General features: G+C 43.5%; 1 protein-coding gene across 1 annotated transcript; it reads left to right on the top strand.

The window, feature by feature from the left end:
* Window positions 1-823: 823 nt before the first annotated feature.
* Window positions 824-19929, top strand: LOC130128735 (synaptic vesicle glycoprotein 2A-like). Its single transcript, XM_056298441.1, has 12 exons — window positions 824-1433; window positions 3689-3869; window positions 6096-6247; window positions 8706-8839; window positions 10063-10152; window positions 10795-10902; window positions 13516-13604; window positions 15374-15538; window positions 15870-16003; window positions 16205-16408; window positions 16569-16728; window positions 19746-19929. Exons 1-12 carry the CDS (start codon window positions 824-826, stop codon window positions 19927-19929), a joined length of 2211 nt encoding a protein of 736 aa, XP_056154416.1.
* The last annotated feature ends 6383 nt before the right edge of the window (window positions 19930-26312 follow it).

The following is a 26312-nucleotide window of genomic DNA, read 5'->3' as shown; positions in this document are numbered from 1 at the left end:
GTAGTTTCCCCAAAACCGTTTGGCTTGCCCCATTGAGAATTATTTGTGACGTTATCATGGCCAATGTTGAAACTATGCTCAGCACTGAGAAGTTTCATCAGCTAAAAAGTGTGATTTAGGGTTGAATAACACATCTAGGAACATTTACATCTTTATTTTATGAGTCTTGTAACACGACATTTGTACGTGTTAAGAACTGTTTTCATAAAAAGGTAACGGAAATTATTTACTCTGGCCTACGTAATGCATTAAATTGAATACAAACCAAACAATTGGATGAGAATAATCGTTTTAATTTTCAAAATAGCATCGCTGATAGCAGATTTAATGGGAGCATATCACAACTCCATTGTCAGCGTGTGAATGACGTTCTCAGCCATGAAGCCCAATGGTTAAGCGAGGTGTTTGGTCCACCTGTAACTGAATGGATATCTATTTGTACAGATATGAATGTGAGGCAGGTGTGGTCTGTATCACTGCCCTCGGAAACTGTTGTTGGCTAAATGTATAAAAAGAATATCAATCCAAACAAAAAGGTCACCATCAGACAAAAACGGATCACCAAAATTCTTCTGAGAAGTACATCTCAGGTTGTTTTTCGGAACTACCAGCAAAATGCCTCCCCTCATCACAGCTCAAATGCTGATGGACCCCCTCAACAAATACATAAAGACCTGTTAAATAATCCATATAATGGACTAATCTCAATTTCCATCTTTCTTCCAGACACGAAAGCCGCCGTTTCTCGGTCAAGTGAACAAAAAGGTCAACCCCTCAAATTTGTGAGACACACGCCGACAACAATACCCCGAACCTCTTTGCCATGGAGGACGGCTATCAAAACCGGACTGCCTTCATCAAAGGTGCCAAAGACATTGCCAAAGAAGTCAAGCGGCAAGCCGCCAAGAAAGTTGGCCGCAGCGTGGACCGGGTGAGCGACGAGTACAGCAAACGCTCCTACAGCCGCTTTGAGGAGGATGATGACGAGGACTACCCCATGCAAGGCAGCCAGGATGGAGGCTACTACCGGGGGGATAGCCAGGCGGCCAATGACGAAGAGGGCGGCCACAGTGACTCCACGGAGGGCCACGATGAGGACGACGAGATATATGAGGGAGAGTATCAAGGCATCCCCAGGGCCGATTCGGGCAAGGGCAGCCTGGCTGGAGGCCCCGGCTCGGTCAGGGCCAGCGGGCAGCAGTTCAAAGATGTAGGGGTTTCGGAGGCCGAAAGGAGGAAGGACCAGGAGGAGCTGGCTCAACAGTACGAGACCATTTTACAAGAATGTGGTCACGGGAAGTTCCAGTGGACGCTCTACTTTGTGTTGGGGCTGGCACTCATGGCAGACGGGGTGGAGATCTTTGTGGTGGGTTTTGTCCTGCCCAGTGCTGAGAGGGATATGTGTCTGTCCGAACCTAACAAAAGCATGCTGGGTAAGTAACCTCACAAAACAGCTTTTGCCTACTTTTATTTTTTACCCCAACTTTGACCGAGGTTCTCGTCTCTTGTGCTTCATGTTTGGTATTTGTTTTTTCCGGGTGGAGGCTACGACATTATCACATAGGAGTGCGGTAGTATTTTGTCTGAGTCTTTCCAAAACGAGTTAAGAGTGTTGTCTGGGGCATCCAGGTAGCGTAGCGGTCTATTCCGTTGGCTACCAACACGGGGATCGCCCATTTAAATCCCCATGTTACCTCTGGCTTGGTTGGGCATCGCTACAGCCACAATTGGTCGTGTATGTGGGTGGGAAGCTGGATGTGGGTATGCGTTCTGGTCACTGCACTAGTGCCTCCTCTGGTAGGTTGGGGCACCTGTTCGGGGGGGGGGGGGTATAGTGTGATCCTCCCACGCACTACGTCCCCCTGGCGAAACTCCTCACTGTCAGGTTAAAAGAAGCAGCTGGCGACTCCACATGTATTGGAGGAGGCATGTGGTAGTCTGCAGCCCTTCCCGGATCGCCAGAGGGGGTGGAGCAGGGACCAGAATGACTTGGAAGAGTGAGGTAATTGGCCAAGTACAATTGGGGAGAAAAAGAGGGGGGGAAAAAATCCAACAAAAAAAAAGAAGTGATAGTGGCTGTGCAGAAGAGACTTGCTATCTTGAAATATTCTGTGGCAAGAGAGCAATTTAAGAACAGTCAGTCAATTCCTTTTCTAGAGGATTTTAGCTGAAATATCGTCTAGGGAGGGTGGCAAAAACTGGCCTATCAAGTCCACAGTGGAGCCAAGTACATCGCCTGGGAAAAGGAAGGACTCTCAAGTCAAGTCAAATTTAATTTGTACAGCCCTAAATCTCAATTCAGCTCCAGAGGGCTTTACAATCACATGACAATCTCCAACAGATAAAAATAGAATAGACACAAATGTATGGCACCGCCTATTCTTAGACCTTTGATATGTAAGTGGAAATAAAAAACTGTCATTAGACGTGGTCCTTGTAACAAAGAGGGTGAAGAACTTATCCTCACTTGCAGAGAAACAGAAATTTCTTGGACAACAATAGTGATGGAGTTGAGAAAACAGTCAGTGGTGCTGAGGAAAGAATCCGAGCTAAGCTAATTCATGAAAGAGTCCAGCAAAACGCTTGGCTCTCCCATCACTTCCTAAAAAATTGATAGTTAATAAATCCTGTTTATGAACCTAGACATATCTGACCACAAGAAGTGTAGTGGATTTCCACCTTGACATTATTCTTCCAACTTCTTTTTTTTTTTAAAATGTCCCCCCCTCTTTTTCCTCCCCAATTGTATCCGGCCAATTACCCCACTCTTAAACGAGCCATCCTGGTTGCTGCTCCACCCCCTCTGACGATCCGGGGAGGGCTGCAGACTGCCACATGTCTCCTCCAATACATTGCCAGCCACTTTTCACCTGACCACGAGGAGTTTCACCAGGGGGACGTAGCACGTGGGAGGATCACGCTATTCCCCCCAGTTCCCCCTCCCCCCTGAACAGGCGCCCCGACCGACCAGAGGATGCACTAGTGCAGCGACCAGGACACATACCCACATCCGGCTTCCCACCCGCAGACACAGCCAATTGTGTCTGTAGGGACGTCCAACCAAGCCAGAGGTAACACAGGGATTCGAACCGGCGATCCCAGTGTTGGTAGGCAACGGAATAGACCACGCCGCCCCTCCAACGTCCCTTTTAAGTTGATTCATGTCGTCATACCTGTTGACTTAAGCCTAGATTTGAGTCAGGCCTCAACATCTGTAATGGGGTTAATGTGTTAGCTTTCTGAATGCTGATGTTCACAGTTTGAACCCCTCTGGTTTGTACGGAGCACAATTATCGGCACCAGTGGGTTTACTGTCTCCCACTGTTGCAATTAGTGACTCCCACAGATGGTAGGGCGCCTGTACAGATGCATGTGGTGGAAATAGCGTGGGCCTCTGTGTGCATTATGGTTGCCCTGGAGAAACCTGCAGAAAGGAAGTGGTTGCTGACTCCAAATGTATCGCAGGATGCACATAACAGTCCCCCCCCCTCCCCAACCACCGTAGGATTTACGCAATGGTTGGATGTTAGCAGTGTAAGGAATTGAACATGCCAAAAAGAGGAGAAAACACTAAGAACGTAAAACCTTAACCAAACCATTTGTTCCATAGCACCGCTTTACTAGATTGGCATCAAATTAGATTAGCCAACATGACAATTTAATACTATTTCTCTCCTTATCTCTGCAGGTCTGATTGTATATTTAGGGATGATGGTTGGAGCCTTCCTGTGGGGCGGCCTGGCTGACCGGATAGGCCGTCGGCAGTCTCTTCTCATCTCTCTCTCCATCAATAGTGTCTTCTCCTTCTTCTCGTCCTTTGTCCAGGGCTATAGCACTTTTCTCTTTTGCCGTCTCCTCTCAGGTGTTGGGTAAGTCAATGAAAATAAATAAAACCACCATCAGAAATCAAACATAAGAGTTACTATTAGTTAGTTTGGGTTTTTTTATGCTATGGTTTCCTGTGGCTGTAATTGTTTCTCCCCGAGAAGTTTATCACAAGAAAACTCCTTGCCATTCTTGTTGGAGGGAAAACGTGTTTGCAGCAAATAGAAATAATTCAACAAATATTTCTCACAGTTACAAAATAAATGTATCATAATACTGAGATTGGATGGTAGAGAGGTGGGACTTGTCTTCAAATACAGCTGACCTTTAAGTATAGGTTCACTTGTTTTGAACCTTGTCCTCATTAAAATGTTTAGGATAATTTAGGATCATAAAAATCAAAAACTTCACTAATTGCTTCAGTATTGAGGAAGTCAACACTTTGCTGAATCTCTTTGCCGGGCAACAACACAGCCCAATGGGGTAACTAATCCAGTTATGTAGATATATTTTGTGACTTTCAGTCGGTTATCATCATTTGGCAGCCAACTACTAAGATGGGCATTATTTTCAGAGCAGCATTAATTTATGTATTTTCCCATTGAGATGACTATTGTCTATAGCTTACATCATTTTGATAGTATTTACTTCAGTGTATACTATGAATTTATACAAAGACGATTTGCATCTGCCCTTAAAAAGGTGGGTTATCTGCATTTCGGTGCATTTGCCGTCTACTGCACCACCGTTTAAGCCTTCAAAATCATGATACATCTTGTTTTTGACAATGGGAAACTGACAGCACGGTCGCACACATCTCCCTTTTCCATCCTATTATGTCGAAAATAGTCTCAAACCGGGCTGTGCGTCAAGTTAAAATGACCAAATTTTTCATTCCCCCAAGTGCTTTTAATGAGGTTAACGTTTTAATGAGGTCTGGATTTTTTTAAAAGTGAAGCTATTCCCTTTGTTTTTCAAGCTTAACTGTTTTGCTTGGGATAGCTGGGAGATCCATTTTAGACATTATTTTCTCCCACCAGTATTTCTGTGCCAGTCTTTTGAAGTTGCTTCTCCCCCTCCACACGGCTCTCCAGCATGGCATCAAATGCTTTGTGTTGGCTCTATAAATAGGGTAGCTGCTTAGATGGGTGCCTGAAATTTGCTCGCCAGTGTCTGATGCCAATTAGCAACCAACCTGGCAGTGTACACGAGGACAGGGTTGTGGGGAAAAAGTTAGACCTTGCTGATGCAGTATTAAAAATACTGCATAACGGGTGCCCGGGTAGTGATCTTCCCACACGCTATGTCCCCCTGGCAAAACTCCTCACTGTCAGGTGAAAAGAAGCGGCTGGCGACTCCACATGTATTGGAGGAGGCATGTGGTAGTCTGCAGCCCTCCCCGGATCAGCAGAGGGGGTGGAGCAGTGACCGGGATGGCTCAGAAGAGTGGGGTAATTGGCTGGATACAATTGGGGATTTCCCCCCCTTGTATCCAAGGGGGGTAAATCAAAAAAAATACTACATAATACTGCAACCTCTCATAGATATGGTATTTTGAATTAATGGCTAATCTGAGGTTTGGTCTTTTGTCTCATACCCTCTGCATTAGCGTAGCAAAATGGCAAATTTGAATTCTGAAATGAGCTCTGATTTTCATTTTCCCACACACGCACTTTACCCCCAAGTTTGTCTTTCTGAACGTTGTAATACGGCATTTAGAACGACACAAGAGATGCAACGATAAGTGCAAAGCCTTCACTTAACCAAGACCGAACACTAGCACAGCTGATGAAACAGCAAATGTAAGTGCAGTCATTTAAGGGTGGGGGATCCTCAGTTAGCTATGCTATCTGTTATCATAGCCAATTGTGCTTGTTTGCTGTGGTGAATACCACACCCAACAAAGTTCCAGTAAAAATCATTCAACGTGACAGAGGAAATGCACAGATAATTGCTGTAGCTTGCAAGTGTTCCTGTTTCAAACATCTTGGATGCAATATGCATTCATAGTAGGACATCTTATCCATCATGTCCCTCATATCTGTACTGTACCTTTAACACCAGCAGTGGCTGCATATTCAGTTTACTGACATTATGCAAAGGGGACCAGGTATTTCTGGGTGCTTATAATTGGCTGCAAAGTACAGAACTCGTGTTTAAGGCAAGAAAGGTATTCAAAACTCAGTTTATGCATTCAAGCATTCAGTCGTCTCTTGCTACAAGATAAAGACGGTTCAGCTCTGGTCTCTGTCGGTTTCTGATCTCTGCAGGATTGGCGGCTCCATCCCCATTGTGTTTTCCTACTATTCTGAATTTCTGGCCCAAGAAAAGCGTGGGGAGCACCTCAGTTGGCTGTGTATGTTCTGGATGATAGGGGGAATATATGCATCTGCTATGGCCTGGGCCATTATCCCACACTATGGTAAGTGCAATAACCAAATAAATAACCAAATAACCAACCAACAAAATAAATAATATCATGCTATAAGCAACCATCAGCTGTCAATGAAACAGCTGATGATTGCTTATGGCATGAAACAGGCTTGTACTGTCTCGTAGAGAGTTTACTTGACTAACTGGATTATTTTGCTCCTTATTTGTTGAGCATTACCCCTACCGTTGAATGTTTCTTTTAACAAAGTTATATACACTACCGTTCAAAAGTTTGGGATCACCCAAACAATTTCGTGTTTTCCATGAAAAGTCACACTTATTCACCACCATATGTTGTGAAATGAATAGAAAAGAGTCAAGACATTGACAAGGTTAGAAATAATGATTTGTATTTGAAATAAGATTTTTTTTACATCAAACTTTGCTTTCGTCAAAGAATCCTCCATTTGCAGCAATTACAGCATTGCAGACCTTTGGCATTCTAGCTGTTAATTTGTTGAGGTAATCTGGAGAAATTGCACCCCACACTTCCAGAAGCAGCTCCCACAAGTTGGATTGGTTGGATGGGCACTTCTTTGAGCAGATTGAGTTTCTGGAGCATCACATTTGTGGGGTCAATTAAACGCTCAAAATGGCCAGAAAAAGAGAACTTTCATCTGAAACTCGACAGTCTATTCTTGTTCTTAGAAATGAAGGCTATTCCATGCGAGAAATTGCTACGAAATTGAAGATTTCCTACACCGGTGTGTACTACTCCCTTCAGAGGACAGCACAAACAGGCTCTAACAGGTACTATTTAATGAAGATGCCAGTTGGGGACCTGTGAGGCGTCTGTTTCTCAAACTAGAGACTCTAATGTACTTATCTTCTTGCTCAGTTGTGCAACGCGGCCTCCCACTTCTTTTTCTACTCTGGTTAGAGCCTGTTTGTGCTGTCCTCTGAAGGGAGTAGTACACACCGGTGTAGGAAATCTTCAATTTCTTAGCAATTTCTCGCATGGAATAGCCTTCATTTCTAAGAACAAGAATAGACTGTCGAGTTTCAGATGAAAGTTCTCTTTTTCTGGCCATTTTGAGCGTTTAATTGACCCCACAAATGTGATGCTCCAGAAACTCAATCTGCTCAAAGAAGTGCCCATCCAACCAATCCAACTTGTGGGAGCTGCTTCTGGAAGCGTGGGGTGCAATTTCTCCAGATTACCTCAACAAATTAACAGCTAGAATGCCAAAGGTCTGCAATGCTGTAATTGCTGCAAATGGAGGATTCTTTGACGAAAGCAAAGTTTGATGTAAAAAAAATCTTATTTCAAATACAAATCATTATTTCTAACCTTGTCAATGTCTTGACTCTATTTTCTATTCATTTCACAACATATGGTGGTGAATAAGTGTGACTTTTCATGGAAAACACAAAATTGTTTGGGTGATCCCAAACTTTTGAACGGTAGTGTATATATATATATATATATATACACATATATATGCATACATGCATACATACATACATACATCTCTCACATGCCACCAACAGAACAACAAACAGGAAAGCATGAATATTCGTATCAAAGCAAATCTGAACATAAATTAGCATGAACTTGTGATATACTACTTTTACAATGTCCCGTTGCATCTTACTGTGTGTGTAATCATTTAAACATTTTATTGAGACTAGAGTCCAGTATGCACACATCACAAGTGAATTTACAAATGTAAGAGTTATTGGTGAATATACAAATGCAGTGTAAAGATAATTAGTGAGTATACAGATCTAATACAGACACCATTCTCTTTTAAGACTAATAGAAAATAACACAATAGAAGAAAAGAAGGAAGAACCCCCCCCCAACCCACCCAACCTAGGCACCCAAAACAAAACCAAAGGATCCTACATTATTGTGGTAACAGAAATCTGTAAATAGCATCAGATTGTTTGCTATCTTCTCCAAATATTGAATGAGAGGTTGCCAGATGGCATCAAATGAGTTCCCCTGATCACTTCTAATATATCTAATCCTTTCCACCTCAAGAGCATTGACAAGGTCATTAAGCTGCGTTTGAACATTACGAATGTCTTCACCCTCCCACAACATCAACAAGCATTTGTTAGCTGACATACGGAAATAGTTGATAAATCGTCTGTAATGAGCCTATGTGAGGTTGTTTTAAGTCTCTAAAGGACTAAAAACAATAGTTTGCGGCTCAGGCTCTATTCTTGAATCAAGAATTTCTAAAATTATCCTGAAAATGTTGCGCCAGTACATCTGAATCTGAGGAGATATTATATATAGCAGTGTACTACAGTGGCTTCATTAGACTGGCACTTATATCCCATAGAGAAGGAACAGGGAACCATTTATTCATCTTAGGTTTGGAGAGGTGCAACCTATGTACTATTTTAAATTGCATTAGACAGTGTCTGACATTAAAGGAGAGGTGTAAGGTCTTATTTTTTCCTTTTGTCATCCTTTCTGTTTTTTTCCTCCGCAGGGTGGAGTTTTCAGATGGGGTCCGCGTACCAGTTTCATAGCTGGAGGGTGTTTGTGCTGGTATGTGCGTTCCCCTCTGTCGCGGCCATCGCGGCCCTCAGTGCCATGCCGGAGAGCCCTCGCTTCTACCTGGAGGTTAGCCGATGATATTTCCCATGTGTCAGTCAGCGGCCAGATGTACTGAAACCATCCTTGCCACCGTCCCTTCGGTTTTACCCACATAGAAATTAACACTGTGATGAACATAATGATCCCATCTGATACATGATAAGAATAATGCAATTGTTGACATAACATACACTGCAAAAAAACAAAAACAAAATTTCTGTTAATTGGAGTGGAGGTATGCACTGGAGAGAAGAGAAATGAAGTCAGTAGGAGCAAGATGGAGCACATATGTGTGAACGAACAGGGAGGACAGTGGAATGGTGTGGATGCAAGGAGTAGAGGTGACGAAGGTGGATGAGTTTTAATACTTGGGGTCAACTGTTTAAAGTAACAGGGAGTGCAGAAGAGAGGTGAAAAAAGAGAGTGCAGGCAGGGTGGAGTGGGTGGAGAAGGGGTGATTTGTCAGGAGTGATTTGCGACAGAAGGGTACCAGCAAGATTTAAAGGGAAGATGGTTGTGAGACCAGCTACGTGCGTATGTTGTATGGTTTGGAGACAGTAGCACTGATGAAAAGACAGGAGGTTGAGCTGGAGGTGGCAGAGTTGAAGATGCTAAGATTTTCATTGGGAGTGATGAAGAAGGACAGGATTAGGAACGAATATATTAGAGGGACAGCTCAGGTTGGACAGTTTGGAGACAAAGCAAGAGAGGCAAGATTGAGATGGCTTGGACATGTGCGGAGGAGAGATGCTGGGTATATTGGGAGAAGGATGCTGAATATGGAGCTGCCAGGGAAGAGGAAACGAGGAAGACCAAAGAGGAGGTTTATGGATGTGGTGAGGAGGCCATGCAGGTGGTTGGCGTGACCGAGGAAGATGCAGAGGACAGGAAGAGATGGAAACGGATGATCCGCTGTGGTGACCCCTAACGGGAGCATCCAAAAGTAGTAGTAGTAATTTTTGTGATTTTGTATATTTTCCATGTGATATTGAGTAGCAATGTAAGATATTTTACAAAATCACTGAAATGATCACAGCACAATGGGACCGTGTCAGTAATATAAGAATTATGTATACCATACACCTATATTAAATGTAATGTCCCGGTAAGATGCATTCTCATTTAAAGTGGGTTTTTTTTCACAAATAAAAAATAATAATTGCACTAAAAAGTTAAAAACACACAAATGCATTACTGTACCCTTTGTATTTGATACTATTAGTGTCCTTTTCCGTTGCTCTCGTTGACAGAATGGCAAGCACGATGAAGGCTGGATGATTTTAAAGCAGGTTCACGATACCAACATGAGAGCGAAGGGATATCCAGAGAGGGTCTTCTCTGTGAGTATCTCTGGGTTGAATGGCTATATTCTCATCAGAGTAATTTATTTTTTTGGTCTGTGTTTGTAACCTGCAGTACAAATTCTGGGAACTGATTTGGAGACGGACAAGAAAAACAAAATCAACACCATGTCTAAAGTATTGGTGACATCTCAACGGCAGATCACTACATTATTGTTCTGCAATGAGACGCATTGGCTGGACCACATCATCTCGTCCCGGATTGATTATGTTATCACGTGCCTTTCCCTATTTGGCCTCCCTAGTCCATACCAGTCCTCGTCAATATTTTCAGATGTCATCTCAGAAGAAATTGAATTCAGCAGGAAAAAAAAAACTCATAATAGTCGATGCCCTTTCCGGAAGCTTTGGTCGGTCTATACAGTAACTCTAAAGATACGCAATAAAAGCTCTCAACGACAGCCATGACAATCACTCAAATTCCTTCACAAATATTTTACAAGCCGCAGAGGGAAATGATGCAAACATCTGAAAGAGCACGTCATCAGCATGTAATCATCGCAATTGACTTTGACTGCGGCATTTCTGCAAAGAACAACTCGCTAGTAGGCTGTGCTGTTTTATAGGAACTACGTGTGTGCGTGCGTGTGTGTCTCTGTTTGTGGTTGTTTTCCGTGCAAGGTCACCACAATCAAGACTGTGAAGCAAATGGATGAACTGGTTGACACCGGCACGGATACCCCCGTCTGGCAGCGCTACAAACTGAAGATTATGAGCCTCACCCAACAGGTTAGACAGACACATTAAGATGGGGACAAAACAAAATATGTCATGATTAGTGGTAGGAGTCAAACAGTGAAATGTTTTATCGTACGGTCTTGTAGGCTTCAGTCACTTGTAAACAGGTTTGCCTTGGTGGATCCTGGGAAGGTATGAACCAGGAAAAAAATACCAATTTCCTTTGACGTTGTCAAGCTTGATAAGGTTTCAGATGAATAAGGTTCCTGACACTTGGGGGGGGGGGGCTTGTATTTCCCCAAAGAGATTAAGAAGCAAATGATGCTGATATATTGAATGCATTCACCGTGATTTATCTGTAAATGAGGTGCTGAGAATTTTCCTTTAACACTTCAAGTATTGATGAAGACTATGAATGAAACGCCCATGGTAAATCACACTTGCAGTTAATGGTCCTGCTCAGGCCATATCCACACAGTAACATGTTGTTGTTTTTTTGGGAGGGGGGGGGTTCCCCCTTTTTCTCCCCAGTTGTATCCGGCCAATTACCCCACTCTTTCAAGCCATCCCGGTCACTGCTCCACCCCCTCTGCCGATCCAGGGAGGGCTGCAGACTACCACATATCTCCTCCGATACATGTGGAGTCGCCAGCCACTTCTTTTCACTTGACAGTGAGGCGTTTCACCAGGGGGACAATGTGCGTGGTGGGATCATGCCACTTCCCCCAGTTCCCCCTCCCCCCCGAAGCGACCAGGATACATACCCACATCCAGCTTCCCACCCGCAGACACAGCCAATTGACCTTTCGCCAAGTACCGCCCCAGAACGGTGCTTGTCCAATCCTACCTTAGCAACGGTCCGTCAAGCTTTCAAACAGACAGCAAAATGCTGAAACGGTGTGCCTATGGGATCTGCAAATCGGATACTAGATATGTGAAAAGTTTGGAGGGGGTGTAATTTTCTTTCCCTTCCTGAAACCCAGAACGCAAGAAGCGCAATGTGGGCAATAGATTTGGCAGTATAGCAGACCCCATGGCCAGCTTAATCCATCCAAAATCAACAAAAATACCTGTCTGCTCCAAGCTAAGCTTGCTACTAGCTGTTATTGCTAGCTAATACAGCTAACGTATTATTACTGTTACTTTTACCCACACGATGCGCTGATTTCTTCCTTCATGTTTTGGTGATTTCCGGCTACTTCCTGGATAGTTCTGAAATGATTGACGGGCATAGCAACAGTAACTAAGGGGGGCGGGACTTTGCGAAGGGTCAATTGTGTCTGTAGGGACGCCCAACCAAGCCGGAGGTAACACGGGGATTCGAACCGCCGATTCCTGTGTTGGTGTTGGTAGGCAACGGAATAGACTGCCACGCAACCCAGACGCCCGCAGTAACACGTTCTGCTGTGTACTCATCCACTAAACTGGAGTCAGAGTTCACGCCTCATCCACTGCGAAAAAGAAAACGCATTTCTTTGGCAAACGTATTGCCGCCATCTTCTCCAAAGCTGTATAATGTCCCCCGCATTGCCTGTTAATACTTGCTTTCACACTGTGGTCCGCATCGTCTCAGCACAAACACGCTGTACAGAAATGCCAACTATTCTGAGCTTGGCTTTCATCAGATTTCGACCTACATTGTGCAACACAAACATTTGCACGCCTACGTTCTCCACACCAATTATCTCCAACCTGTTCTTGTACCACCTGCCGACTGATTACTGAACAGCTTTTCTCTCATTTGAAAATGAAATCCTTCTATTTCGGTACTGAAAGTGTGTGTGTGGGGGGGGGGTCTCCATCACTTCTCACGACCCACTGTGCCTATGAAAAACAACTGGAGGTTTTGTCACAGCCTTTGCAAAGTCTGCCTTCAATCAACTGACAATTAGGTAGTAGCAGGAATAATAATAATGTGGCACGGTGGTTAACGCAGTCGCCTCACAGCAAGAAGGTCCTGGATTCGAACCCCGGGGTCAACCCAGGCCATCCTCTGTGTGGAGCTTGTATGTTTTCCCTTGTCTGTGTGTGTTTCCTCCGGGTGCTCCGGTTTCCTCCCACAGCCCAAACACATGTAGGTCAGGTGAATCGGCCGTACTAAATCGTCCCTAGGTGTGAATGTGTGTGTGTGTGTGTTGGTTCTGTGATCTGTGATGGACTGGAGGCCTGTCCAGGGTGTCTCCCCCGCCTGCCGCCCAATGACTGTTGGGATAGGCTCCAGCATCCCCGCGCAATCATCAATCTTGGGTGATTTTCCCTTTCCTAATAGAACAGACCAATGTCCTACGGAAATCATTTACGTTGATTAAATATAAATTGATTTTTCCCCAGAAAGTATTAGAAAATCTACATTAAAAAAACACTAACCCCTACTGCTCAGAGACCTTAAAAAAGTACAATTGGGAAACAAATATGGCAAATTCATTATTTTCCTCAGATTTGTACTTATTCAAAGGTGAGGGAGCAACTGTGGTAAAGGAATTTCAAAACCTCCACCAGTGAGCACAGATGGTTTAACGTCACCAATGTAGAAATGCTTCAGTGATTCAATGTTTGATATTCATAGAGTCTGTTCAGAAATTCTTTGCGAGTAGTTTTCTTCCATATATCCCAAGGTTTCTGTACGAGCTTGCGAAACTTGTGTGTGTGGTTTTCCTGTCGTAGGTGAAAAGCAATTTCCTCGCCTGCTTCAACCCAGAATACAAGCGCACCACGTTCATGCTGATGGCCGTGTGGTTCACCATGTCCTTCAGGTAATCTTCGTGCTGTCACACAAACCTTATTTTTCCCCCACCTACATTTAATGAAGACCCGCCCTACTCTGCATCTGATTGGCTAGTATTCGGCGCCTCCTTCGTTAGGTTGGTTAAACCAGAGCCCTCGAAAGAGAGTTACATCCACTCCGTAGACGGCAATGGGCCAACAGCAATGGCGGATCGTGTGAGCCCCGGATAGTTCCATACAGTGCGCATAGAATATGTGTCACATTGGAATATATCTATAGCTATATATAAATGTAAACATCTGAAAATATTGGTTAGTAGTGTAACCGGTTATTTTCTTGCCCGGTGCGGGATTCGTGGCTAGGGGCTAGCGTGTCTTATTAGTAGTTTACAGTAGTTACCAGAAATCGCGGCTAAGCAGTTCATTTAAATGACCCGCCAAGCTTCGTTTGGAACTATGCGGCGGCTACATGAACCACGTGACCCTCTCGCGTTCTGACCCGTTATTGACGCAACTCTCTCTTTCTAGGGCTCTGGGTTAAACGTAATCCACCCGTTAGGGTGGGTTAGGGTTAGGGTTAGGATTAGCCAATCAGAGGCAGAGTAGGGGCGGGTGGGGACAAAAAAGATAAAGCGTCACACAGCCATGAACTTGTTTTCCGGTCACATGTTGCTGTTTGACAAGCTGCTGGTAAGATCCGCCTCTCCTGCAGTACGCAGGAAAATGCTCAATGGCCGTTCTCTCCATCCAGGGAAGGGGTTCGCTGAGAGCTCCAGCTTCTTTTTTTTAGGGTTGGCGGGCCTCATGTTCACACACTTGCATTTTTGTGGGAGATGAGACCGTAGCTTACTGTCAGTCCCTGCCCAGCTTTTACCAGCAGTTTTGGTTATCTGTATCTGCCACGTTGAAACCACATCTAATAGCCTTGTGGCTGAAAAGCAAGGGTATCAAAGGAAGTCGTTGGTTTGAGTCCTGGAACCGGCGCTGGGTTGATTGAGGCCATGTCCATGTCTGATCCAGCAAAACTGGAAAATGCCGTTTTCATGTCCAAAACGGATCGAAAGTTGTCCAAATTTTCTGTGGACCATTATTGGGCCAAGCTTATCAAAAGTTGCAGAAAGCTATCTTATTTAGTTTTCAAGATGACATGGCGTCGAGGTCATTTGGAGGAAAGGTATACATGTATATGTATACACACGGCCCTGTGATGGCCTGGCTCCAGCATCCCGGAGAGCAGGATGAGTGGTTCAGGTAATGGATGGATGGATAAGTGCAAATGGTCTGAGGAAGGACCAAGCTTCTTGTTGTCTAAAATCCAATTTGTATTTATAAAAGGACTTCATTATATATGTATTAAAAAATACCACAAAGTGATGCAAACCCTTAATGTATATGTGAACATTTTTGTTTTCTTTTAGTCAGATGTGCCTTGATTTTTTTGTGTATAGTTAGTCTGTTTCAGTGTTTACAGTTTTCATTATAAGATGTTTAATACCATCCATCCATCCATTATCCAAACCACTTATCCTGCTCTCAAGAGTCACGGAGATGTTGGAGCCTATCCCAGCAGTCACTGGGCGGCAGGCGGATATTTAATACAAACATTTGACTTATTCCACACCCTGCCACAAGGGGAAAAAACTAGAAATTTTTATATTTTGACATATTCTACAATTATATGTAGTTTAGATATTGTTGCAGAATGGAATAAAGATCTGTTGGGGGCAGGGGGGGTGATGTATTGATCCATTGTGGTTTAGTTTTAAAGATCACTGCACTTTTGCTGCAAATTTCACAGCTATTACGGGCTGACGGTGTGGTTCCCTGACATGATCAAGTACATCCAGAAGCAGGAGTATGAATCACGCACAAAGGTTTTCACCAAGGAACGAGTGGAGCACATCACTTTTAACTTCACCCTGGAAAACCAAGTCCATCGCCAAGGGCACTACTTCAATGACAAGTAAGTGACTCGTGAGCTGTGCGTGTTTCTTATCTATTTCAAGAATTATCTTTAAAGTGCTAAAAATGGTATTGTGGTATTGTTTTTTTATGTTGCACAACCTTACTTTCCAGTGGCACTGACTTAGCAGACAAAACTACACAATATAACAATACTGACAGTAATCTTACACTTCAATTTTGCCTGCAAAAATGTAATATTTTCATCTCTTCTCACTGTTTTCATGTTGCAGTTTTGTTAATTCATTCAAGTTGCAGTTTTTCTTTCATCGTGCGACTTTTTTTTGTAACACCATGGTTAAAGTTTGTTTAATATTTGACGTATTTTCAAGGTTTCTCAACTTGAAGATGAAGTCCATGGTGTTTGAGGACTCTATTTTTGAGGAGTGCTACTTTGAGGACATCACCTCCACCAACACCGTCTTCAGAAACTGCAGCTTCATCGCAAGCCTTTTTTATAACACAGGTGTGGAGCTGCAAAGCGACTTGCGATTCAAACACTCAACATGTTCGCAGCCATAACATTTGTGTATCTGCCATGGCGGCTGAAAGCGTTTGCATGTTTAATAGTTAAAATTATTGCGAGCGGATAATTGCTGGTGTGCAAAATTATACGGTTGCATTTAAACAAGAATAATTATTGCTGCTTTCTCTCTTTCCCCTTTAGACTTGTTCAAATACAGATTTGTCAATTGTAAGCTGATAAACAGCACCTTTCTTCACAACAAAGAAGGGTGCATGCTGGACTTCAGTGACGACAACAATGCCTACATGATATACTTTGTCAGCTTCCTTGGTACATTGGCTGTGTTGCCAGGCAACATCGTGTCGGCTCTACTGATGGACAAAATTGGACGTTTACGGATGCTGGGTAGGTAAACATACTGAATGTTGGCAGTGCGGGCAACTCCCCAACAAACACAAATGATAACAGCTGAAAGCTGGAAAATATGTTTGCTTGGTTTTTTTTTTCTTTATCGCTTCAATTCAGGATTTTTTTTCCCGCCTCTCTTTCTCTTGACTCCACACAGCGGGATCCAGTGTCATATCCTGTGTCAGCTGTTTCTTCCTGATGTTCGGCAACAGCGAGTCAGGGATGATCGCCCTCCTGTGTTTGTTTGGTGGCATCAGCATTGCATCGTGGAATGCCTTGGATGTGATAACTGTGGAGCTCTACCCCTCCGATAAAAGGTAACAGGAAATTGCTGGGTTTTTTTCTGTCATGGTTACGCAGAAGTGTGGACTTATGTCAGATGACGTGGACTCGAGTCAGACTCAAGTCACACATTTGATGATTTTAGACTTGACAAGTTTTAAAAAGACTCAGAGCTCAGAGTCTTTATGAGTATCAAACAACTACGTGAGTCATACAGGACTCACCTATTTGCCATGCGACCATTCCTAACTTGACAGCTTAGCCCAGGGGACCAAATACAACTTATGCATTTCATCATGTCACCTTAACTCATCGTGGGCCACCAGAAACATTTCCGAGGGCTGCCATTGGCCCGTGGGCTGTTTTTTGAGAATGATGGCATGAAGTGACTCATAACGTTAGCGCAGTAAAATGGTGTAAAAAAAACATTGGTCGATGTAATGTCCTGCTGTCCCGCCACGTCAAGTCTTACTGCCGAGCCGACGTGATGTGAGCATTTACATAGCTGAGCTGGGGGATTTTCCTAAATGGTTAAAAGCATTTCAGTGGTCCAGGTAGCATAGCGGTCTATTCCGTTCCCTACCAACATGGGGATCATCGGTTCAAATCCCTGTGTTACCTCCAGCTTGGTCGGGCGTCCCTACAGACACAATTGGCCGTCTCTGCGGGTGGGAAACCGGATGTGGGTATGTGTCCTGGTCGCTGCACTAGTGCCTCCTCTGGTCGGTCAGGGCACCTATTCAGGGGGGAGGGGGAACTGGGGGGAATAGCATGATCCTCCCATGCGCTACGTCCCCCTGGTGAAACTCCTCACTGTCAGGTGAAAAGAAGCGGCTGGCGACTCCACATGTATCGGAGGAGGCATGTGGTAGTCTGCAGCCCTCCCCAGATCGGCAAAGAGGGAGGAGCAGCGACCGGGACGGCTTGGAAGAGTGGCGTAAATGGCTGGGTGCAATGGGGGAGAAAAGGGGGGGGGTTAGTTCAGTGGTGGCAGTTGTGTAATCCAATTCAATTCAATTCAATTCAAAACTTTATTGCAGACTCAGGGTCCATAACAGACAAAGAAAGACAAATAGGCAAAAGACAAACCCCAGACAATACAAAGGGTAAACACAATAAATAACATAAATGGAACAAGTCAGTGTGTTATAAGAAGGCAACTATGCCAGTGGTCCCACTGCCGAGGTTGGTAGCGTGTGGCACTGAATCTTAGTCAAACTGTTGATGATTACATTATCAGAGTCAATGAGCCGGCAAATAAATGTATACATGAGCTTTCTTAGAAGAGCCTGAAAGGTACTGACTCCTGCAGCCACAAACATTTCACTTGCACTACACCATCTAGGTCTTTCTATTAGTAGTCTTCTCATAGCATCATTATAAGCTACTCGAAGCCTCTGTAAGCTTGCTTTTTTATAGTTTGACCACAGGTGTGCAGTATAGAGTGTTGTACAATATGCTCTGAACAGGGACATCGTCACACTAACCGAACACAGACCAGCGCTACAGGGACTAAGGATGACAAGGTCATCCGCACACATAATATGGTTCACCAAGGTATTACCCATCATGCACCCAGTGTTACTTTCAGCTGCTTGGACAAATCTTCAATATATAAATTGTAGAGAACTGGAGACAGAATTCCCCCTTGTCTGACACCATTGCTGACCCCAAATGGGGCTGAAACACTATTACCCCATTTCACTTGCATAGTCTGGTGGGCATACCAATAAGCTGGAATTCTCACAATGTATTTAGGCACCCCTCTTTGACTCAATTTAACAAACAACTTTCTATGATTAACATGATCAAAAGCTTTAGAAGCATCAGTAAAACACATAAGAACTATGAGTTTTGGCCTCTATATTTGTTTACAGTTTCCTTTAAGGCACATATATATATATACATAAGTCAGTACCATGTATAGCTTTAAAACCAAACTGGTTATCCGTGGAGTTGATAAATTCATGCACTCTATCCAGCAATATTCTTTCTGGGACTTTCGACAGTATGCTGGCTAGAGCTATAGGCCTGTAGCTATCTAGGCTGCATACTTTACCGGCTTTGTCCTTAATGACTGGCACCAACAGTACAGACATTGAGTCTGGTAACAAGCCATGGACCATAAAGCCGGTAAAACAAGTAGCAAGGGGAGGCGCTATCCTCAGACTGGCATATTTAAGGTGTTCAGCAGTAATATGATCTAATCGTCCACGATGAGGCAATTCTGCATAAATGTGGGTGTTCAGAGATCGATGTCTTAGTTGTATGGGCTCTATATTTTCAGTCATTCATAGTTATCTCCCTAACTGTATTTTTGCCATGTGTTTACTTTTCCTCTCAGCACTTTTAGCCAGCAGAACTCTTGAACCCTTATGAGCCAGCACACAGCTTGAGATTCTTACGCAGGGACCGTTTATCTTTTCGTCGCCAAGCTAACGGCTAAAGATCACTGAACATTTGCTGTCAGGGGACCCTTTGGACTCATTTGTCTGAATGTTCATCTTGAAATCTGGACAGCATGTGTTGGGGTTGTGTGTGTGTGTTGGATGCCATTTACTTTCTTTCACTCGCTTCCATTCAGCGACCCCTGCTGTTGTTTACCCATCATAAGCAGCATATTTTCACCTTTATTCTGAGGACGACGGTTGTCACAATTGAGAGTCTCCCTGGTTTACACAACTAACTGATGATCAGTTGAGTAGATTTCAATGAATTCATTGTATGAGTTGTAAAATATTGCCGCGAGACAAAGTGACACCCATCATTTTGAATAAAATGTACTGCATATTGAAAATAATACCAAGGGTGCTGATATTTTTAGTTTATTATCTTTCGTCATCCACATTACGGGATCACAACAGGGCCTATATATGGTCCAAGGAAATGCTTCACAAGGATCTGACACATTTAATCCAGGAGAATATAAAGCTGCCGCTAATATGATCAGTATTATTCTGCATATTCATTATTCGAATGTCAAATTTGTGTACCGTTATTCGGATGCTTCAAATGAGCATCATCCTCTCTCTTTTTGTTTTTCCTTTCTCAGGACAACAGCGTTTGGATTTCTCAATGCTCTTTGCAAATTGGCTGCAGTTTTGGGCATAAGCATTTTCCAGTCCTTTGTTGGTATCACCAAGGCCGTGCCGATCCTGTTTGCTGCTGGCGCACTAGCTGCAGGTAGTTTCCTTGCGATGAAGTTGCCCGAGACGCGGGGTCAAGTATTGCAGTAATATTAACGTCCACTGACGGGCAGCTGAATCGAGCTGAAGCCGGCACAAGACACCTACACCACGAACAGCACTGCCCATTCAAAACCAAAACAACGGACCGACCCCAACCCATTGTAAGCCCAGAATCCTATGAAACATAACGTGTGTCATTCTTACACCACCGTGTCCACATTGTTTTAAAGAGAGCACACATTGCCAGAGAGATACGGCTCCCTTCCAATATGTAGAAAGGTCGACCGCACACGTCTTCGCGCAAGGTAAATTGTACTGACTATGTAGGGCTATGCACAGGAAGGATTAAATGTTAATTTCTGTCTCTGGTTACATAAGAAGTACTGGTATGAGAAATTGTTAGTGGTCTGTGCATTGACCTTTTTTGAGTTACACAAGGAAATGTCAATTACCAGAGAGTGCGAGCACACGAGGAGAATCGGTTTTAAACAGGCCATTTTTATGGGGGAAATGTGTCCAGGGATTTATTTCAGGGTCCTTTCCCCGTATTACATCTTCAGTTGCAGGGTTTCTCTTCTGCTGCGCTCCTTGGCCTCAGTAACCGGCATATAAAAACTCACGTGATGCGAATGTCAGTGGCCTCCTCCGATTCGTCCCATTTCCAAGTACTTAATGCAAATAGCTGTGCTAGATGTGGTTATATCTTCTTCTTTTTTTGCGACAGTCTTGCAAAATGCACACCCCTAACAGTTTGATGGACATTTCCAAAGCAGTAAAACCGACACCCATATTGCATAGGGAAGCGAAACCCACTTTTTAGATTTACAAGGCGCTGCCACTGTGCACCAGATATTATTACCATAGACATTACAGTGCACTCAACTCCACCTGGGCTGAATTTATTCAGCAATATATTGTCACATTTTTACCATTCCACTTTATTGTTCTTGCATAAATCCAGACAAATGGTCCGTTTCAGCCAAAAACCGTAAAGAGGTACGGGGATGTATTTCACAGGATTCTCCGATGTAAATGGGTAAATGCTCCATCCAGAGCCAGTGTTCAGTGCTCTAAATGTCAGTGTTGTTTTGTTTTTATTTATTGATTTATTTTTCCAACTGTTGTACAACTATCAAAATACTGAATGATATGGCAGTATAACTGTGTGTATATCAGTGTTCTGTGTTTGTCATGTAACACTGGACCCTGTCTGAGGTGGATTTCGGTCAAATGCTGAATATGGTAGTATTCATTATAGCAGAAATAATGTTTGCCTAAAGTGTGTCTGTGTGCGAGGGCATGTACCTGTGTGTGTGTGTGTGTGTGTGTGTGTGCATGTGTGGAGTGGCTGGTTGACTCTTTTGCTTTGTGTATTTTTCTTTTTTAGTGCGGCAAGTAGTTGAACGAACAGGCGAACACGCGGAAGAGCGGTAAAAACATCTTTTAGGCCCACGGCAACTACTCGGGGCCACAGATTTTAATGCAGATCCAGTCATGAAAACAACGTTTGAGATTACATTGTTGAACCAAAACGTCGACACTGAGCTCATATTACTTTAACGTGGTATTACATTCCAGTAGCACAATATTATAAATGTACCAGTTCACCTCTTGTGCTTAGTTTTGTATGAACTGACGTATGATATTATCTACACTATTTTCATTTCCATCTTTATCTATGCCCGCTTATCCTGGTCAGGGGTCAGGGGTCGTGGGTTGCTGGGGTTTGCTGGAGCTAATCCCAGCATGCAGTATCCAGGCTTAAAACATATGCAGTTTACCGAATAGTTCATTCGTCGTGTGAGGTCTCCATCACGTGACACCTTTTCTTTACCTCTAAACCTGAATCAAAATGGACCAAAACGAGCAGTCGCCCTGAATTCAGCCGTGTCGTCTTGGCCTGACGCCACCGCACAGAGGGCACAGGGCACAGCGCGTTGCAACTCACCCGCTTTGTCTCATTTTAAGGGCTCTAATTCAAACATTCCCTGTCACCGTACCCCTGCGTGTCACAGGGGGATCACAACTCCATAACACAACGTAATCTTCTTCAAGATCCATCATTCTGAATAATATCATTTATCGAAGCACTAGTTGCCACTGTAATTTTAATTGAATGGAAGCACGCCCCCCCCCCACACACACACACACACATACAAATTGTTGATGAGTTTTTGAGAGGCCGGTTTTTAGCGAATGTGAGCCTGCGTATTGGTAAATACACTGTAAAAAATAATCTGCTGGTTTAACTTTTAAAAAAAAAGGTCAGGCAACCTATTACAAGCCCTTTTCTGAGTAATATCAGCTATAGTGTGCATGCACACGCTTACTTACTTTTTTGAAGTTAAATCAGCAGGTTATTTTTTTTTACAGTGTATGATTTCTACTTCTCGCCATGTTCATATAATTTCTCCACGAGGTGTATGTACGTAACTTGTGTTTGGCGACAATCAACTGAATGAGTTCCTCTCGTTTGTGTGTTCGCGTGCAAATCAAGGGTGTTATTGGTCTCGTTCACACTCGCGAGGAGGAAGAGCTTCCTCTCGCGGTGAACCCGTTTTCCGACCTATATCGAAACAAGCGCACCCTCGCCTGGGGTTTACAAGTTAGCATGTTGACTAGGGAAGTTGGATTAACTGACCCCTTAAACTGTTAAGATATTTTTGTGTGTGTGTGTGTGTGTGTGTGTGTGTGTGTGTGCGTGTGTGTGTGTGTGTGCACGTGCATGTGCGTGTCGCTGTGTGAGGGATTGTCAGAATAGTTTGTTCCCGTGTGGATGTGTGCCGACCGACTGTGCGTGTATATGGGTTGTTGTGCTAAATGTGTCTGCCACCTATTTTTCTACTTTTTCCTGTCGTGTTTTCATCCCTGTGATGAATGCAGCTCAGTTGGGGACCACAGAACATTATTTACAGTTTGAGGAAAAGTAACACATGGAATATGTGCAGTATGGACTTCAGTGTGTCGTTCTTTACAGTGTCAGACTTGGGTGCTCTTTTGCTGACTCAAATCACTCTGCTGAGAAAAAGGCTGAACATGACCCGACCTCCGACAACTACTATTTGGCCTATTTGATTGTCAGTACCAGAATGTTACGTGCACCCTGCTCCAGTGTTTGCCAATATGGAAAAACTTGGATCAGATGTAAAATTCACCCAATTTCATCCCAAATTCCCTTAAGGTCAACCTGATCGTTAGCATGTTTGTATCGTACTGTCTGATATCTTGGACGTCCTGTATGCCAGCTGTTTTTGTCTAAATCGAGAACTAGTCTTCTTTTCGTTGTTGTTGTATGATGACACTTTAGCTGTGTTGCTTGCAGTGGTTGTTCTTGATCAAAGTGGGGTTGAAGTTGGTGCCACTCCAGTGTGTGTGTGTTTTGGTTTTGAGAGTTAGCGGTGAGCGTGCTCCTTGCATCCCCCTTGGGCCCAGGTTAGAAATTCCACACACGCCCGTCTACCTGGGGAGGATGCTTGTAAATGTACCGCTTCACCCGCCCCGTCACGAGCAAGCCCAGGCGGAGCCAGAGGAGGCCCTCACACTGAGGCAGAGAGAAAGATATATATATATATATGTGTGTGTGGTTAAACAAAAGCGATGCAGAAAAATTTAACACCGGGTAGACCGGGGATGGTTGTAGCATCTTTTGTTTCAGCATCTATAACTCGCCGAATTTTTGTGTTAAGCTCTCAAATTTTGACACAAAGTAACCTTATTTGACTAATACACATAGCAATGGTTCCAACTTCTCCAACGATATCATAGAATTCATTAATTGATGTCAAATCCAAGGAGTTCTGTTGTTACAACCTGCCCCGCTGCTGGGGTAAGTTGTAACAATCAGAGTGAAGAATTAAAAATCGAGACCCCGCCACAAAATATGCATCTGAATATGTTCCTGTGGTTCATCAAAAATAAAAAGAACTCACAAATGACTTCTAAATCACTTTAAGAACGACTGCAATGCACAATAACGAGCTGTTGCTGATACTTCTAAAACTTTAGAGGAACTTTCTTCTAGAAGATATGCACTAGGCTAAACGAAGAGCAGCGTCCTTGTGTTTTTGTTTGCTCTTAACAGTGGTGCTGATCCTTTTAACTTCAAGCTCTCTTAGAGAATGCCAGCTATGCAGTGGAAAAAAAGTGTGTGTGTGTGTGTGTGTGTGTGTGTGTGTGTGTGTGTGTGTGTGTGTGTGTGTGTGAGATCCATTTATTCAGTCACGGTGTTGACAGATTTATGTAGGTCTGCCAGGGGTGCAGTCTTCATGGGCCCAGAATTTGCAATTTACACATCTGATCCACTTTTCTTTGGGTTTGGAATTTACAAAGAGCTCCACGTGCACAATACATAAATCTTCTTCTCCTGAGGGGTCCAAATCCTCTTCCTCGTCTTTCTCGGATCTCTTTTTGGCTGGCTTTATCTCTGCATGATTTTGTTTGCTTTGCCTCTTTCCAAAAATGGCCCTTTTCACATTCTTTTTACTTTGCCTCTTCTTTTCTTCCTCTTCCAAAATGTGTTTAGTTGTCATTATGGGGTCAGTTGTAACACTTTTTTAAAAAATGTGTTACAACTAACCCCACCCCTATCAGCATAGGTGGATTATGAGACTATGGGGCCCCTGGGCAACCCCCCCACCCTCCACCCCTGGCAGGGCAGGTACACTGACTTGCAGCCAACAGCATAATAAACTAAATTCACCTGTACCTCAACAGGATTTACAGCACACATACACACAATTAACACCAACAGCTTATTAACGCTTATCTAAGCTACTCTTTCCTTGCGTTTTTCAGTCGGACTTCTGGGGCTCTGTTATTGACATGCATGACTAAGCCCTTTTACTAGGCGACAAGAAATGCAAAGTTAATAACAGTGACTTCACGCAGAGGCTCTGGCTTAGGGGCCCCCGAGCCCCTGGGCCTGGGCCCGGTAGGCCCGTTCGGTAATCCACCCATGCCTGCCTGTCATTGTTTAGCTAGCTGTAGCAGCATGGCAAATTAGCATAGATGAAATGCCTCACATTTTACCTAGGAGACCTACGTATTTCTAACCTCAACAGTATCAGTACTAATCAAAATATAGACATGGTCCAAAAAATTACTTTCTTACCTGAAAATCAGTGTTTTGGCTGTAAAATCTGTGTACTTTTACACATGGCTATGCAATTTCTCATGCAAGGTCAGGAAGGAAGTGGTCATTTATGAAACTGATCACATGATTCTTAGGTCATCCCTTCTTGATTATAGTGATGCTGTTACAACCATCCCTTTGTTACAACCATCCCCGGTCTTCCCTAAATCTTTGTCCACGCGAGTCTGTTTAACAGCAGGGGGGGGGGGGAACAAAGACGAAGGAAAAGCAAAGTGAACACTCACTGGTTCTCAGCAACTCTGAGCTAAAACGAAATCAGTCTTTTTTTTAAAAAAAAAAAAGGACCATGGTGTTTAAACTCATCAAAAGAGCGCCCCGTGTCAGCTGAAAGCTCCTGTCCAATATGTAAGACTTTTTCTATTTAATGTTACTATGTGCAGGATTTTTCTTTTGGACATACCACCGTCAAACGAGTTATTTGTGATCCTGGTTGATGGCTGGAGTCACAATAAGTGTTTTGGAAGTGGTATGGGATGTGGTCAAAACAAAGACAGCACTAGCATAAAGATACCCTTCAGCGATGATGAAGGAGGGGCGGTGTTTGTAACGGGGAGGTCGACTTTTCGGGGCAAGGCTTGGTCTACATCTCTGAGGATGTTGGTGACCTTGGTCACCTGGATGCTCCATCTTTACGAGAAGGAGTGATGAAGGACACCGTTTGATATCCTTAAAATGCTCGATTGGGATCATATCTGGTTAATGTTCGTATCGAGGAAAGACATGCATCATGGGATCATCCGTCCGAACAAGTCGCCCACTTTTTCCAGGGGTGATTTAATCCACCCGAGCCGGAGAATGAGAACAGGGGGACTTTATGCGGGTGTTCTCCTTTAGTTTGACTCTAGCCTGTATATTCAATGAGAAAACTCTAAATGTGACTTTCAATACGAAAAATCAATGTAACGTGTGTAGAAACTCTAGATGTTTGTACGTGCAAGTTATCAAAAGTCGTGGAACAAAAGATCAAAAAGGAAAACAAGTTTCAAAGGAAAAAAAAAAAAGCTCAATATGACCGAACTATTGTATGTCGTCTTTGTGTTTTGTAAAAGAAGATCAAAAAGATGTTGGTCAGATTCAATATTTACTTCTGAATATTGAGAATATTTTAGTGATGCTGAAAAGGTGCTGTACTTATTTTGTGAGAATTGTTGAATATGCTGGGAATTGCACTTGTGTGCCATTTATTTATCCAGTTCTATGAAGAAAATTATAACAAATAAAAGAAAGAAACTCATTGTTGGTGTCAAGTTTGGGGGGGTCACGTGAATTTCAACTGATC

Source organism: Lampris incognitus, chromosome 18 (genome assembly GCF_029633865.1).
Source record: "Lampris incognitus isolate fLamInc1 chromosome 18, fLamInc1.hap2, whole genome shotgun sequence".
Taxonomy (NCBI): domain Eukaryota; kingdom Metazoa; phylum Chordata; class Actinopteri; order Lampriformes; family Lampridae; genus Lampris; species Lampris incognitus.
This window is presented reverse-complemented; position numbering and strand designations above follow the sequence as displayed.

Excerpts from the sequence above, each read along its gene's own strand:
- LOC130128735 (XM_056298441.1), top strand. The coding sequence starts at position 824 with ATGGAGGACGGCTATCAAAACCGGACTGCCTTCATCAAAGGTGCCAAA. Across the intron at positions 1,434-3,688 it reads ACCTAACAAAAGCATGCTGG|GTCTGATTGTATATTTAGGG; the intron begins GTAAGTAACCTC and ends TTATCTCTGCAG. Across the intron at positions 3,870-6,095 it reads CGTCTCCTCTCAGGTGTTGG|GATTGGCGGCTCCATCCCCA; the intron begins GTAAGTCAATGA and ends TGATCTCTGCAG.